At 44.8% G+C, this 14,545-nt stretch overlaps 1 protein-coding gene across 4 annotated transcripts in view; it reads right to left on the reverse strand.

Annotated features, from left to right (window-relative positions):
- The window catches only part of Katnal1 (katanin catalytic subunit A1 like 1), a 58,548-nt gene that overhangs the window by 23,865 nt on the left and 20,138 nt on the right, over positions 1-14,545 (reverse strand). For all 4 annotated transcript variants that reach the window (XM_050161946.1, XM_050161947.1, XM_050161949.1 and 1 more), the window contains exons 4-8: positions 13,666-13,828; positions 3,889-4,016; positions 3,419-3,524; positions 2,297-2,455; positions 1,440-1,566 (exon numbers count right to left, since the gene is read on the reverse strand). In XM_050161946.1, coding sequence (XP_050017903.1) covers positions 1,440-1,566; positions 2,297-2,455; positions 3,419-3,524; positions 3,889-4,016; positions 13,666-13,828 — 683 coding nt within the window. The remainder of the gene's footprint in view (positions 1-1,439; positions 1,567-2,296; positions 2,456-3,418; positions 3,525-3,888; positions 4,017-13,665; positions 13,829-14,545) is intronic.

Genomic DNA, 14,545 nt, shown 5'->3' on the forward strand with positions numbered 1-14,545 from the left:
CTCTCTCTCTCTCTCTCTCTCTCTCTCTCTCTCTCTCTCTCTCTCTCCCTCTCTGTTTCCCCAGCACTATGCCTGTCAGATTCCCCACCATGATGATACTGACTAGCCCTGTGGCACTGTAAGCAAGCCCACAGTCAGATGCTTTCTTCTGTAAGTTGCCTTGGTAGTGGTGTCTCTTCGCAGCAACAGAACAGTGACTAAGCTACTGAGTCCATAGCTGGTAAATGATAAGAAACAACACTTGCTGGATATTTTAGACACATTTTTATCTTCTCCTGTGGATTGCTTAAATTGTCTGTTGTCAGCCACACAAATACCAGACTGAGCTGTTTCTAAAGAAGTGCTAGGCCCCTAACTCTTCTTCATGGCTCCCCAAATGCTTTTCCTCTTTGTCTGGGCAATTCTAGCCATGTGTCAAAGCCTCTCTGCCTCCATCTTTGCAGCCCTCCCACCCTGACCACTGTGACTCCACACCCAGAGTTCCCTTCTGCTGCAGAAGGACCACTGTGTGACTTCTGGTCAGCGCTCTGCCTCTGGTGTAGCAGCTGATCTCAAAGGTTTTGGTCTCAAGACCTTTGATGCTCTTAGAAATTCCTGGAACTCTAAAGAGCCATCATTGTGTGTAGTATGTCCATCAGCATTTTCCATTAGAAATCAAAACACAGAAAGGCCGGGATATTGGCTCAGTAGTGCTCTTCTATCAGACACAAGGCTCCATGTGTCTCAGCACCATAAGTAGATATATCGGTAGACAGAATGTTCAAAGTATTAATTCACTGTAGACATAAGACTCCATGACTCATCAAATTAAGATAAATGGTATGTTTAATGAAAAAATAAGCATAGTTTTCAAAACCTCCAAAGTCTTAGTTAGAAGACTTTTGATTTGGTTCTTCCAGACAGGGTTTCTCTGTGTAGCCCTGGCTGTCCTAGAATTCGCTTTACAGACCAGACTGGCAAACTCAGAGATCTGCCTGCCTCTGCCTCCTGAGTACTGGGATTCAAGACGTGGGCCACTACTGCCTGGCCTAGAAGACTTATAAGTAAGTAAATGAGTAGATAAGAGAATATCTGCATTCTCTCAGCGTTTGTGGGCCCTACTACATACTTGTGAGAAAATTAAAGCAAAAACCAGTAAATATGCCTTGTTATTACTGAAACTGTGTGGCCCTTGTAGAGCCCTCCAGTGGTCTAAAGGCCCAGGGACTCCCAGTCACACCTTCAGAGCCTTGACTCTACCAGCAAACTCCTTGGTGGCCAGAGTAGTCCTTTGCCCCATAACCTAGAACCTGGTGCATGATTAATGAGTCCTTAAGAAGCACGAAGAAGTGGGTGAAAAGCAAGTGATTAAAAATAAACCCCAGCTGCCTCCTGATGGCTCACTGAGTCATCCATGGCTGAAAGGGGGTGATGGTGGGTCAGTCTTTAATGTCAGTTACCATCCATCTGGACGAGGAGCTCAGACTTGACTCTGCGACTCGCTTCATGCTCGTCAGACGTTCCTCTTCGACTGCAGATGGAATCTATTTCATCAATGAAGATCGTGGTGGGGGCGTAGAACCTAGCCTTGGTGGAAACATTTTAAAGTGATCATTCAGCGAGCTCATAAAGCACTATGTATTTTTAAAGAAACTGTTGTATTCTAAGACAGTGGCAAATGAAAGCAACAATTTTTGTCCATCAAATTGTTCCCACAATCTTATTGCTGACAAACATTTCAGGAAGAGGCAGTCCAAAGATAAAACTCACATAGCTGGTGATGCTGGGTCAAAGATACATAGATAGTTGTTGCTTTTTTCTACTTTTTATTTATTATTATTTGGAGACAGATTTCACTATGTAACCCTGACTGACCTGGAACTAGCAATATAGACCAGACTGTCCTCAAACTCAAGTGATCCACCTGTCTGCCTCCCAAGGCATACACTACCACACCTGACTATTCTTCCCAGTTTTATGATTAGAAATTTTCACAGGGGAGGGGGTGGTCTTTATTGGAAGCAATTTTAAATAAATCAGTATCTAATGTCAGATCTGTCTCTAGCTAGGTTTCTTCAAGTCTTCTATCCCATCAGTACACTAGACATCCAAACTGCCAGTCACCTTCCCTGGACAGGGTACCAAAGGGCCTGTTTTCATCTCATAGAGAAAGCTATGTTGCAGACACACCAAGGATCCCAGCCAGTACAATACCCACACTGCTCATTCAGATCACAAGGTGCAAAGACCTGGATATGAGGAATCATAGGCCCAGACGGACAAACAGCATTTGGAAATCAAAACATGGTACATTTACCATCTCAAACAACAGACGGACCAACTTCTCTGATTCGCCTCTGTATTTAGATGTCAGGGTAGAGGAGGAGACGTTGAAAAAGGTCGTCCCACATTCAGTGGCAACTGCTTTGGCTAGCATAGTCTTCCCAGTCCCTGGAGGTCCAACCATCAGCACACCCTGAAAATCCAAAGGAGAAGTAAGCAACATACTAGATTTAAATGTTTCCCAATAACTAGCATCAACTGTCAATGCGGCTGTACACAAGGATACCCCTAAAATATAAACTCAGTTGTCATGGTGAGATCAGTGCACTTAGCAAGAGGAACAAGAAAATGATGGAAATGATTTCTCAGGTGTTTCAGGTCAGCAGTGCCCAGAGATAAGCTCATAAAAAACAGGCTGAGCAGCTAACGGTGGCTCATGCCCATTATCCTTGCACATGGGCAGTGTGCACAATTGGAGACTAGCTTGGACGACAGAGAAGACACTGTCTGCTAAAACAAAAGGTAAGGAGCAAGGAGGAAGGAGAAGGAAGAAAGGGAGGAGAAAATGGTCGCCCTGGCAGCAAAGAGCCTTCTCATACATTCAGAAAGAGCCTTTCTTGAACCCAATGGGAGCCATTCCTGTAATTCTGTGGAGTACTTAGAGTGACCCTTCTGGGATGGGAAGATGGCTCAGTGGTAAAGAGAACGTGGTACTCTTGCAGAGGACCTGAGCTCAGTTCCCAGCATCCACAGAGGGCATCTCACAATCCCCTTTATCTCCAGCTCCAGGGGATCCAGTGCCTCTTCTGACCTCTAGAAGCATCTGCACTCACACGCACATACCTGTACACACACACACACACACACACACACACACACACACACACACACAATTTGCTTAACTTTTTATTTACAGAAAGAGACATCCAAAAGTTCTTAAAATTAACCTCCAGCTCAGCACCTGAAGCACGACTTTGAAGGTGGCAGTGTGGCAGCTCTAAGCCCATCTCTCTTTCCATGTGCCTGCAGCGCATCTCAACACAAATTCACACCCAGGAGTGGAGGGGAATGTGAGCTGTCCAATACACACTGATCCACAGCAGGGCTGCCCTTCGGTATGCAAGCATCCCCACTTCAAGTCTGTCAGACAACTCACCTTCCATGGCCTTCTAATCCCCTTGAAAAAGTCAGGCATCCACATAGGAAGGACAACAGCTTCCCGGAGCAATTTCTTAGCTTCCTCCAGATCTGCTATATCATCCCTTTGAGAGAAGAGAACAGTTGCATGATTACTCAAGGGACACCTCTGATTTATGGTCAAAGCTAAATTACTTCAAATTCATTTACTTACAAAATTGTTTTTATATTAAAACTATATTCTAATACTTACTATTAAAAATGACCAGTGAAAGCATACTGGGTTATTAATTTGAACATGCTATGCGGTTAGCAAACTTTGTCAGCATGTCAACAGTAAATTAACATGTAAAGTTTCCTTTGTTAGATTCTGACAGAGCTGTTATTGCAGACAAAGGCATTATCGGGAAATGGGGGCAGGGCGAGAAAAATCATAGTAACCCACCCTTATGATTTCTTTTCTTCTCTACTATAATTCAAGACTCTCACCAGTGAATGCTAGGGTTCCTAGACACAATGTCCCTCTCCAGGGCTTCCACCAGATCCTTGTCGTATCCAGCGCCATCAAATTTGGGGATCTCACCATCACTCGCACTATCCTGCACATTTTTCCTTCCCTGGAGGTATGAATAAAAAAGGTATGGTTAGCCACAAAACAACTTTAATTGATATCATTAAGTTGTCAACATAGAATTGTCTGTGTGTACACGTGAATACATGTGTATATGTGTATATGCACATGTGTACGTGTGTCCATGTGTTTAGGTGTCTATATAAGCATAGAGCAGGAGGCAGGGATGAAATTCAGAACCTATACATGCTGGGCAAGCACTTTAGGACTGAGCTATCTTCCCAGTCCAGAGTAATCTCTTTTAAAATATTTTCTTATGAAGGGTGAGGTGGTGCACACTTATAATCCCAGCACTCAGAAAGTAGAGGCAGGCAGATCTCTGTGAGTTCAAGGCCAGCCTGGTCTACAGAGCGAGTTGCAGCAGAGCCAGGGCTATTATACAGAGAAACTCTGTCTTATACATACGTACATACATGCATACATACATACATACAAACATACATACGTATCTCACTATTTAAAGCCATAGCTTCTGGTTGGTTAGATGCCATCCTACCCTAATAAATTCACCAGAAGCAGATCAACTGGTCAACCTATGTGGCCACCCTCACATCTCTGTTCTTGAGGGACAGCTGCAGGGAAGACTCCGCTAACCCTTACTGGATCGGGCGGTCTGGAGAAGCCTGCCTCTGACTTACTGGATACAAAGGATTTGCCCCTCTGCTAGAAAACAGATAACTGATTTGCAAGAAGAGAATTAATTAGCGAGCTTGCCTTATGATAGAATATCTCACACAGTATCTCACTGGATGTACCAGACCCACACCACAGACTGCTTTTCCTTTTTTATGGATAAGGAAAATGGGCCTCAGAAAAGCCAAGTAGCTAAATGTTTCTCAGCCTTTTGGCTAGTTAAGTGTAAAGGTTAAGTCAGACTCAACTTACCAGCAAATGTGGGGAAAGGAAGCGCAGCGCAAACCTTCCTGTCTCCCTACAACAATGCCTTTCCATGGCTCTCCCATCTCACAGTTGACTGAGCTGCTTAACACTTCAGTGCTGACCCCCAAGCAGCCAGGACAGAGGGGCCAGGCGAGATGGACCTGGGGCTTTTGCGCTTCCAGAGCTTTCCCTGGCCACTGTAGGCCGCCACTCAGGACTTGATGGTCTCCTTCAGTACAGCTCTCTTGGCCCTGTCACAGAATTACTCACCATGGCACCCTGTTACAACATCCGAACTCCCTCTCATCTCTCTGCCTCTTCCTCCTGCTCAGTACCTATCAGACACACTGCCCAGAGGACCCATTTCGATCATAGTATTGAGACCTAAGGAAATGTTTGATCTATCTTAAATTCTTTTACTAGTGTTGTAGCTTTAAAAAAAAAAATAAAGTAAGAATCCCAGGTTAGAGCTCTACTGGGCTCTGCCAGGATCCATTCGCTGCTGAGGAGGTGAATGTGGAAATGCTCTCGTTTCTCAGATTTCAACCACAAGAACAGCTTTAACAAGTAGAGCCATACCCCTTTCCATCTGATCTAGAAATGAAAGGCAAAGGGTCATGGTGAGGAGACAACAGAACATGATGGACTTCTCAGATTGCACTTCAGAGAAAAACAGAAAGGCACAGTCAGTACCAAAAGAGAACCAAATGGCTCCTTTGGCAGATGCTCTGGCCTTTCAGCCACTAGGTAAACAGCCAAACAGTGTTCTGGTGACCTGATCGCAAAGATTTACTTACTTGGGCAGTCTAACAGCAAGGCTCGGACGAATCTTAGTAATACCCTGCAGTTCAAATGGCATGTGTTAAAACTGACCCTGAGAATAAGCAGACTTCTGGCATAGCGACACGGCAAACAACCTCAGCGAATTTCAAACAGGCTCTGTCTCAGACCACATTTTACGACACAGCTAGGCCACAGCTACAAGCCACAGTCAAGCCAATCCCCAGGAACTCTGTGATCATTTCAGAGTATTCTAGAAACAAATCAGCAACAGGCATCAACAGAAACCAACCTATCTGGCTCCCAACAAGCCTTCACAAGCCTTTGTATTTAAGACTTGCCAAATTAAAATTCAGTTCAAATTTTAATTTCACATGAGTGTCCACATGACAGGGAGACTCCACACACACACACACACACACACACACACACACACACACACACACACACACACCAAGAGCAAGGGAATGTCCCATCACTGTCCCAAAGAAACAGGAATCACAGAATCCTAAGAAAGGAGCTCTGAGCAGTGTGGCTTCAGGGCAGGGCTGAAGATGCACGTGTTGCCCTCACTGAGCCTCTAGTCCAGGGGAGAGGGGACAAGTCATCAATGTGACTGAATGAAGAGGCTAGAGAAATGGCCAGCAGTGAGTTTAGTTTTTATATTAAAAAAAAAAAGCATGGGATAGCATAATATGGCCCACATTTTAGATGACCCTACCTGCTACTGTGGGGAAGAATGCTAGGGTAGAGGAAAGGAGCCATGGAGGTAAATGCCTTCCACTACAGAGGAGGAAGCGTGGGTGTGAGACACAGAAGGACCTGCCCGGCACATCCCCACAGAGATCGACTGCCCGGAGAGGACCATAGAGATCAGCTCCCCAGGGAGGACCAAGAGATCGACTCCTCCAGAGAGGACCACAGAGATCGACTCCCCAGGGAGGACCACAGAGATCGACTCCCCAGGGAGGACCACAGAGATCGACTCCTCAGGGAGGATCACAGAGATCGACTCCCCAGGGAGGACCACAGAGATCGAGTCCCCAGGGAGGACCACAGAGATCGAGTCCCCAGGGAGAATCACAGAGATCAACTCCTCCAGGGAGGACCACAGAGATCAACTCCTCCAGGGAGAATCACAGAGATCAACTCCTCCAGGGAGGACCACAGAGATCAACTCCTCCAGGGAGAATCACAGAGATCGACTCCTCCAGTGAGGACCACAGAGATCAACTCCTCCAGGGAGAATCACAGAGATCAACTTCCCCAGGGAGGACCACAGAGATCAGCTCCCCCAGTGAGGACCAAATCAAGTCAAGATGCTGAAGTGAGAGAAAGGGAAACCTAGTGAAGCCACAATGCAATCACCTGGAAAATCAGACAACAACTGTCCACATAACAAACATGAATTCGAATATGGTAGGCAATATAAACACTGTGTGCCTAAGTAGGAGCAGCCGATTAACTACACTACTTTAATGAAATGGACGGTGTTCAAGGAACGAAACTGTCACATGGGATGTTGTGACTTATACGCACTACTAGGCTGGACTGTCACAGGGTGGGCTCTGAACTCTTTCCTTAGACTTGCGCACTCGTCGTTAAGCTCAGAATTAACAAGACTGACGGTGTGGAGGCTGGCATACACATTTTTTTCAATAAGCAAAACGGCTTCTTTTTACTGATTTCTACATTATTCATATCAAGACAACTTTCTTGAGGATTTTTCTGAGCAATGCCTCGTCATTCCATCTGAAGAAAACGAGGCTCCAGGTGATGAATCAAGTATTCATAGCTCGCAGTCAGTGACTGATGCCGCCATCCTCAAACGCAAACAGTGCCTGCTTTGGCCTCTGCAGCGCCTCACGCTGTAGGACTAAGTGACTGAGGTCACGCGTCTGTGCTGTGCGTTTTACAGACACTGCTGAATGAGCTACACCGAGGAACGAAGACCAGATGATAAGTGTCTTGCACGTCATGCCGTATGGAGGATCCAGGAAACGTGTGCCACGTAATCTGAGGAGATGTTACTGGAGCAATACCACCCACCAGCTGTTCTGCAGGCGAGAAGCCAGGACCAGCATGGAGCCATGGGGGAGGTGGATTTCAGACCAGCACAGGAGTTTCTAACAATGGGTCCTGTTCAACAAAGACACTGACATTTTTGTCAGGCAGTGAACAACATACAGTCAGAGGACATCTTAGTTGGGCTGTAGATGGCCTGTTGTTCGTTCTGTAATGTTGTGATTGCTACCATGTCCAGTTTACCCTGCTCAACTGTCTGGCTCCAAGGGCAAAAAACAGGTGCAGAATTTCTTGAATACTTCATTATTCCTTTCCTTCTTTCCTTTCTTCCTTCCCTCTCTCTCCCTCCCTCTTTCTTTTGGATCTGAGGGTCAAATCCATGGCTTTATAAATGCTGGGAAAACACTCTTAACACAGAACTATAGTCTCAGTCTCGATATATCAAACATATACATACATATATACATACATACATACATACATATTGGTTTTTTTTTTTCAAGACAGTGTTCCTCTGTGTAGTTTTGAAGCTTGAGCTTGTCCTGGCACTCATTCTGTAGACCAGGTTGGCCTCGAAGTCACAGCAATATGCCTGCCTCTGCCTCCAAAGGCTGGGATTAAAGGTGTGTGCCACTATTGCCCAGCCAACTATATATTTTTATTTTTAAATTATAAATTTTTATTTTTAAATGTGGTGCGCAGGTGCATGGATGCTTGAGGAAGCCAGAGGCATCAGATCCTCTTCGAGTTGAAGTTCCCAAACTCAAGTCCTTTAGGAGAGTAATATGTGTTCTTAGCCACTGAGTCATCTCTCAGCCCTGTATCTCTTCTATAAAATACGAATGTTGTACAATCTTTTTCATGTCGTTTCTAGCCTACCACTGTCGTGTTAACTTAACAGCCAGCCTCTGCTCTCTGTGTCAGTGTCCTGGGGACTTAGCACAGATCAGCATATTCATTCCGAAAGAAGTATGAAGTATTCTTTCTTCCGTCTCCCAGATAAGAAAGCTGAGAAACAAAATCAGTAGCCTGTCTACACGTGAACAGCAGCCTGGGCACTCCAGCTGCAGGCCAGTGCTTGCATCACTTTGTTCACAGGGCATGCTGCTGCACATGGGGGCTGCTTCCAGCCCGCAGCAGAAGCAAACACAGGAAATGTTAGACAAGTCCTCCAAACTGCAGCCCACCCAGCCCTACTGTTCCACAAAGTAAGGCAGGCAGATAAATGCAAAATAGCACTTACTGTGCCCTGCACTGTGCTATCAGGACACTAAGATCATAACAATAAATCCACAGCAAGCTGTAGGCTTACCAATATTCATGTTCTTTACATGATATTCATGAGCATGTTTTGGTGTAGGAGGGTCTTCTATCTATGTGTTACTTTCATTGGTTAAATAAATAGACCGCCTTGGTCTTTTGATAGGGCAGAAAATTAGGTGGGCAAAGTAAACAGAACAGAATTCTGGAAGGAAGAAAGTAGAGTCAGAGAGAGCCACCATGGAGCCAGCCACCCGGTCAGACATGCTGAATCTTTCTTGGTAAGCCACAACATCGTGGTGAAATACAAATGAATAGAAATGGGTTAATCAAGATGTGAGAGTTAGCCAATAAGAGGCTAGAAATAATGGGCCAGGCAGTAATTTAATTAATACAGATCTCCGTGTGATTATTCCGGGCATAAGCTAGCCAGGTGGCCAGGACGACAAGCAGCCCGCCAGCCCGGGTATAAGCCAGCCTGGCAGCGGGAAGCAGCCTGCTCCTCATACTACAATGTTTAGTGTGCCAGACTCGATTCTAGGCACAAAGAATACAGGACACAAACATAGTCGGTATTTAGGGTTAGAACATTCACAGAAGATGGGCAAGGGTTGTGTTCACAAGTTCCAAGAACAGGGGCAGACAGAAGCATGGCATGCAGTGGGCTGAGGACACAGTCACAGAGGTACTAACAGCAGTCAGGCCTTCTGGGGTTTGTATGCGCTGGGAGAAGGACACTGACTGCTAATCTAAGGGGGGAAGTCAGTGGAAGGTTTTGAGCAGAGAACATAATATGAGCTGTGTCCCGGACTGCTGAGGACCAACAAACCAGGAGCAATAGCTTCCCTGGTTCTGGCTTACACTTTCTGTAGTGTACAGAACGGGTAGCCTGAGTAGGGGTCTCTGACAAAGGAGAAAAAAAATAAGTATGGTTACTAAGATTCCACATGCAATTTCCCTATTTATAAAATACCACATTTAAACAAGAGCTCACAAACCTTGGCAACTTGATGGCCTTGACACTGAGAAAAATTTAGCTCAATAAGAATGCACACATTCTAAAATCAAGAGGATGAAGAACGGCCGCTGAGCAAGGCTGAAGTACAGAAATGAACTCACCCTGAGGAAAACCCACTGATGAGATATACCCTTCCCATATTGTAAGAGCTCGTCTCTCATAGACTAAGATGATAACAAATGGGTAAAGAAAACCACTGTGGATTTTAAAAATGATAGCACCAATTCCTACATATGTGCAATTCAGTCACAGATATAGAGATAAAAATGTTGCAAGATTACAAAAATGAAACCCCACAGCACTACATATTAGCTGCTGTGAGACTGAAAAATGGATGGATGGCTTAATGTCTGAAAGCCAGAATAAGACAGTTATATAATAAGAACTTATCACTGACCAAAATGTAGCCAGTACACATAAGAATAAGTTTGGTCTCCAAAGTTGCAAAGTATTTATACAACACACCTTCAAGAGACCAGCCACGCTGAGTGCAGACACCAGTGGAGACCTGCAATTCCCATTCTGCCAATTACAGTGCAAACTGCTAACACCTGCTTGCAAAACTATCGGACATGACCTCCCAACGTCTAACCTACAATCTCCTATGAGCCCACCCTCCACCCCCAGTGTGCACTCATTAAAAACGGACACCCATACACAAAGAAGACAAAGAAAATCTACCCAAACTGGCACTATTCAACAATTCCAGACTAGATAGCACAAAAATCTACTTATAAGGAAACAGATTTAACTGTACACAATGGCATGTAACTATGAGAATAACTTCTGGTGTCTGCAAAAGCATGGGGGGATCCCACAAACATACATTAATCAGAGGAAGAAAAGAATAAGTAAGGGAGAGAGGGAGGGAGGGAGGGAGGGAGGGAGGGAGGGAGGGAGAGAGGGAGGGGGAAGAGAGAAAGAGAGGAAGGAAGGAAGGAAGAGAGAGAGAGAGAGGAAGGAAGGAAGAGAGAGAGAGGGAGAGAGAGAGGAAGGAAGGAAGAGAGAGAGAGGAAGGAAGGAAGAGAGAGAGAGGAAGGAAGGAAGGAGGCTAAAAACAAAAATCCCATTCAAAAGAACAGGTGGCTGCAAACAAGGAGCTACTAAATGGGCATCCTAAGGCAGAATGGTCAGAGACTGAGAGAGAAGGACCATGACCTCTGACTTCCGAGGGGCCAGTGTTCCTTCCTGACCTGGGATGGACACACTCATGGCGAGGAAGCTACAAGGGTCACTACAGAAACTGCTCCTTTTTGGCTTATGATAGACAATTATTAAATTTTCAAGAACTTTATAAGTCAGTTGTGAAACACATTTAATACTAAAAATCAAACCTCTGCGTGCTGAAAATACATATTTACATAAAGTAATATTCCACACAAGCCTGTCTCAAAAGATAAGGTGAAGAATGACAGAGACACCTGCTGTCAACTTCTAACCTTCATACATGCATGCACTGGTGCAAACGTGCATAGGCACACACATGTGTATATATGTGCATACATCATACACATACATGCACGCATACACATGTCATTTCTGTTGTTTTACATTATAAAAACACAAAAAGTGAATATTCTTTCAATCTTTGAAAATTATCCTTTGTCAATGTCACACAAGTTGTGGGCAAATTAGTAAAATTCCACAATGTTTTATTTTTCAGTCTTACTACTGTCTTACTAATGAAAACAATTATCAACCACCATTCACATCTACAGTGCATTCCTCCATCGGTGCAATCACAGGCCAAACAGAAGAGAGTGGGCCCGAATTGGCAGAAGCGTTCTATGAAGTCTATAAGGAGCATTGGAGAATTGTTATTTCTAAATTATGAGCATGCCTTATGTTGATATTCAAATCTGCACATGTGCATGGATTACATGTGAACATATATTTTTCCGGAAAAGGGATTCTTAAACACACATCAGTGTCCCATATGAGATTATCATTCGTAATACAACTCCATTATGATTTATGCACTCTCTGAAGTCCCTGCTCCTCTGTGCAGTCATCAGTCACAGGCCAGCAGAATACCCCAGTCCTCCTTCCCACACCTCTGCATTCCTGCGTCTGGGCTAACCATGAGGACAGCATTCGCCACAGTCGTTTGCTATGCAGAATGAGACAAAGCACTCAGGCTGGAGAACTGAGCAGTGAGTTCAGGAGTAGAACCTGCCCTCTATTTAGAATCACATGTAGCCAGAATAAAGGGGTCATGCAGAAACTGCCCATTAACCACAAATTAGTTAAGCCAACACAGCTAGCCTAACACATTTGAGAATCGTTGTTTTCTGACTTAAACTTATTTTTATTATAATATAAAACCATTCCTTCTACTCCCTCATATTTACTTTCAGTATATCCTCTCTAATTTTTTTAAAAGCATTTATTATTTCTACATAAACCTCTACTTCTCGAGTATGGTTAGTTAGCTCTTGGAGACCAGTGTCCCATCCTTTCAAACAAAATTATGTTTCTCAGCACACTTCTATACTGACTCTATGCTTAAATGGCAAAACAGTAAATTCCATTTTCCATGGGCTATAGTCTGAACACATGGGTTCCTCCCAACGTCACATCAAAAGCCAGGCCAGGGTATACTGCCATTAAGAGGTGGGGTCTTGTAGATGCCTTCACCAGACACTGCCTGAGGTTCCACTGTCGAGAAAATGACCTGGTGTTTGGGGCGGCATCCCAAACAGACTGACACCTGGTACATTCAAATAATGCCAACAGCATGGCTTAGCTGTTCCTGCCATTCCTGTTAGCAATGAGAAATAGCCAGATGTCAGGGGTCCTTTTTTTTAAGACAAAGTCTCACTATGAAGCCCGATGGCACCAAATTCGTGACTATCCTGTCTCAGCCTCCTGAGTGTTAGCATTATAACAAGTACACTTTATTAGTTTATATTTATGACTAACACAAAGCACATACCTAGTAAAAGTATACTAAATAAAGTAAGGTACACACTGCCATCCAAACCCATGACCTTCAGGATTAAAAAGAAACACAGACTCAACAACAAATTATTATGCAAAATCATTGGTGCTTGCTTAAAACCAGCATTTTAAACTCAGACCTAGTCTGAAGCCTATCAGAAGCTTTAATAGAGATGGGGGGGATGCAGTCTCTCACAAATTTCACCAGAATTTTTTATAAAGTGTTTTCTTATGACAGAAAAATTAATTTAAAAAAATTTAAAAATAAGGAAGACTTTGACACTGTTCACATCATGATTTAAAGCTCGGGTGCACAGTCCAGAGCCTCGGCAGCCCAGTCCCACACGCCTTCAGACTGAGCAGGAGGTGGGGCTATACTCAGACAGGATAGAAGAAACCAGCACAGGCTGCAACCGCATGAGAGGCAACAACAAAGGTCCCGGCACTCAGGGAGAGCACTGTTTCTCCTGCTGCTATGTGCTGTCCATCCCTCAATCTACACACAAAGCTAAAAGGCAAATGTACTAGGAACCCTTGCCAAGCCTTTATTACAAATTCCTTTAGCTGCTGAGCCATTTCATGGGCCCCAAATAAATTCCTCTTATTCTCATTTTTTATATCATTTACTACACCTGGCTTTTAGAATATAAAAAACCCTAAGGAACCCTGCAAACTCAACACCAATTACGACATCCGCCAAAGCCTCGACTGAGCGCACGAATCGCAGCCTTGCCTTGTCATCTCTCCCTCGGGCTCTACAATCCTTGTCCCTACTTGCAGGCTTGTCGCTCTTGGATATCGGGTGTGCTCGGCCCACGAGTCCTCGGGCTCCGGCTCCCATGTCTTTCCTCAGAGGCCTCACTTCTCGGTTGGGACGTCTGATCTGAGGTGGAGCTCTGACAACAGAAAGACAGGAAAACAAGAACTAATCAAAGACAAGTAGTTCAATACCATCTTACTCAAGAAGTTGTCACCGTTTTCCCTAATGTGTAATGGCTGGTACAATTATTCAATACAGGAGGCACATGCGGAGCCATTACTCTGCCGAAAGTAACCATTAACCACCAACAGCGGGCAACACAGCCTGCGTCCACCTGTTAACACCACTGAAAAGGCCTCTTTGTCCCCCATCAACTCAGGGAAATGTGGAGCCCTATGAGCACCCCCTTTCATGACGAGGTGCCACAGGGTCAACTTTGTGAAGATCTTGTGCACAGACACAGATGCTATGAGTTCAGGGGCACACGCCACACCTGGAAGTGAGCATCCCACAGGGCTCCCGTCCTCCCTTCAGCTCTCGCATTCTTCCTACCTTCCGACCTTTCGTCTGCAATGTACCCTGCAAGCTTGGGGTTTGAATTCACCTGCTCACCAGAGTTTCCTTCCTGGTACCACAGAGGTTAGCACAATAATAGCGAATTTGGCAAGACAGGAAAATGGCTGAAGATCCACACACTCGGGGAAACAGTGGAGTCCTGTGATGTTGTGGTTCCACTATAGTGCTGTGGTTTGATGTAAAATGACACCCACGGGTTGCCGTCTCACTCAGTCTCTGGTTGGCGGTTCAGCTTCGGAAGGTTGTGGACCTTTAAGAAGTGAGGTCTGGCTGGAGC

The sequence above is a fragment of the Alexandromys fortis genome, unplaced genomic scaffold (assembly GCF_014885135.2).
Source record: "Alexandromys fortis isolate MF-2015 unplaced genomic scaffold, M_Fortis_MF-2015_v1.1 scaffold_118, whole genome shotgun sequence".
NCBI lineage: Eukaryota > Metazoa > Chordata > Mammalia > Rodentia > Cricetidae > Alexandromys > Alexandromys fortis.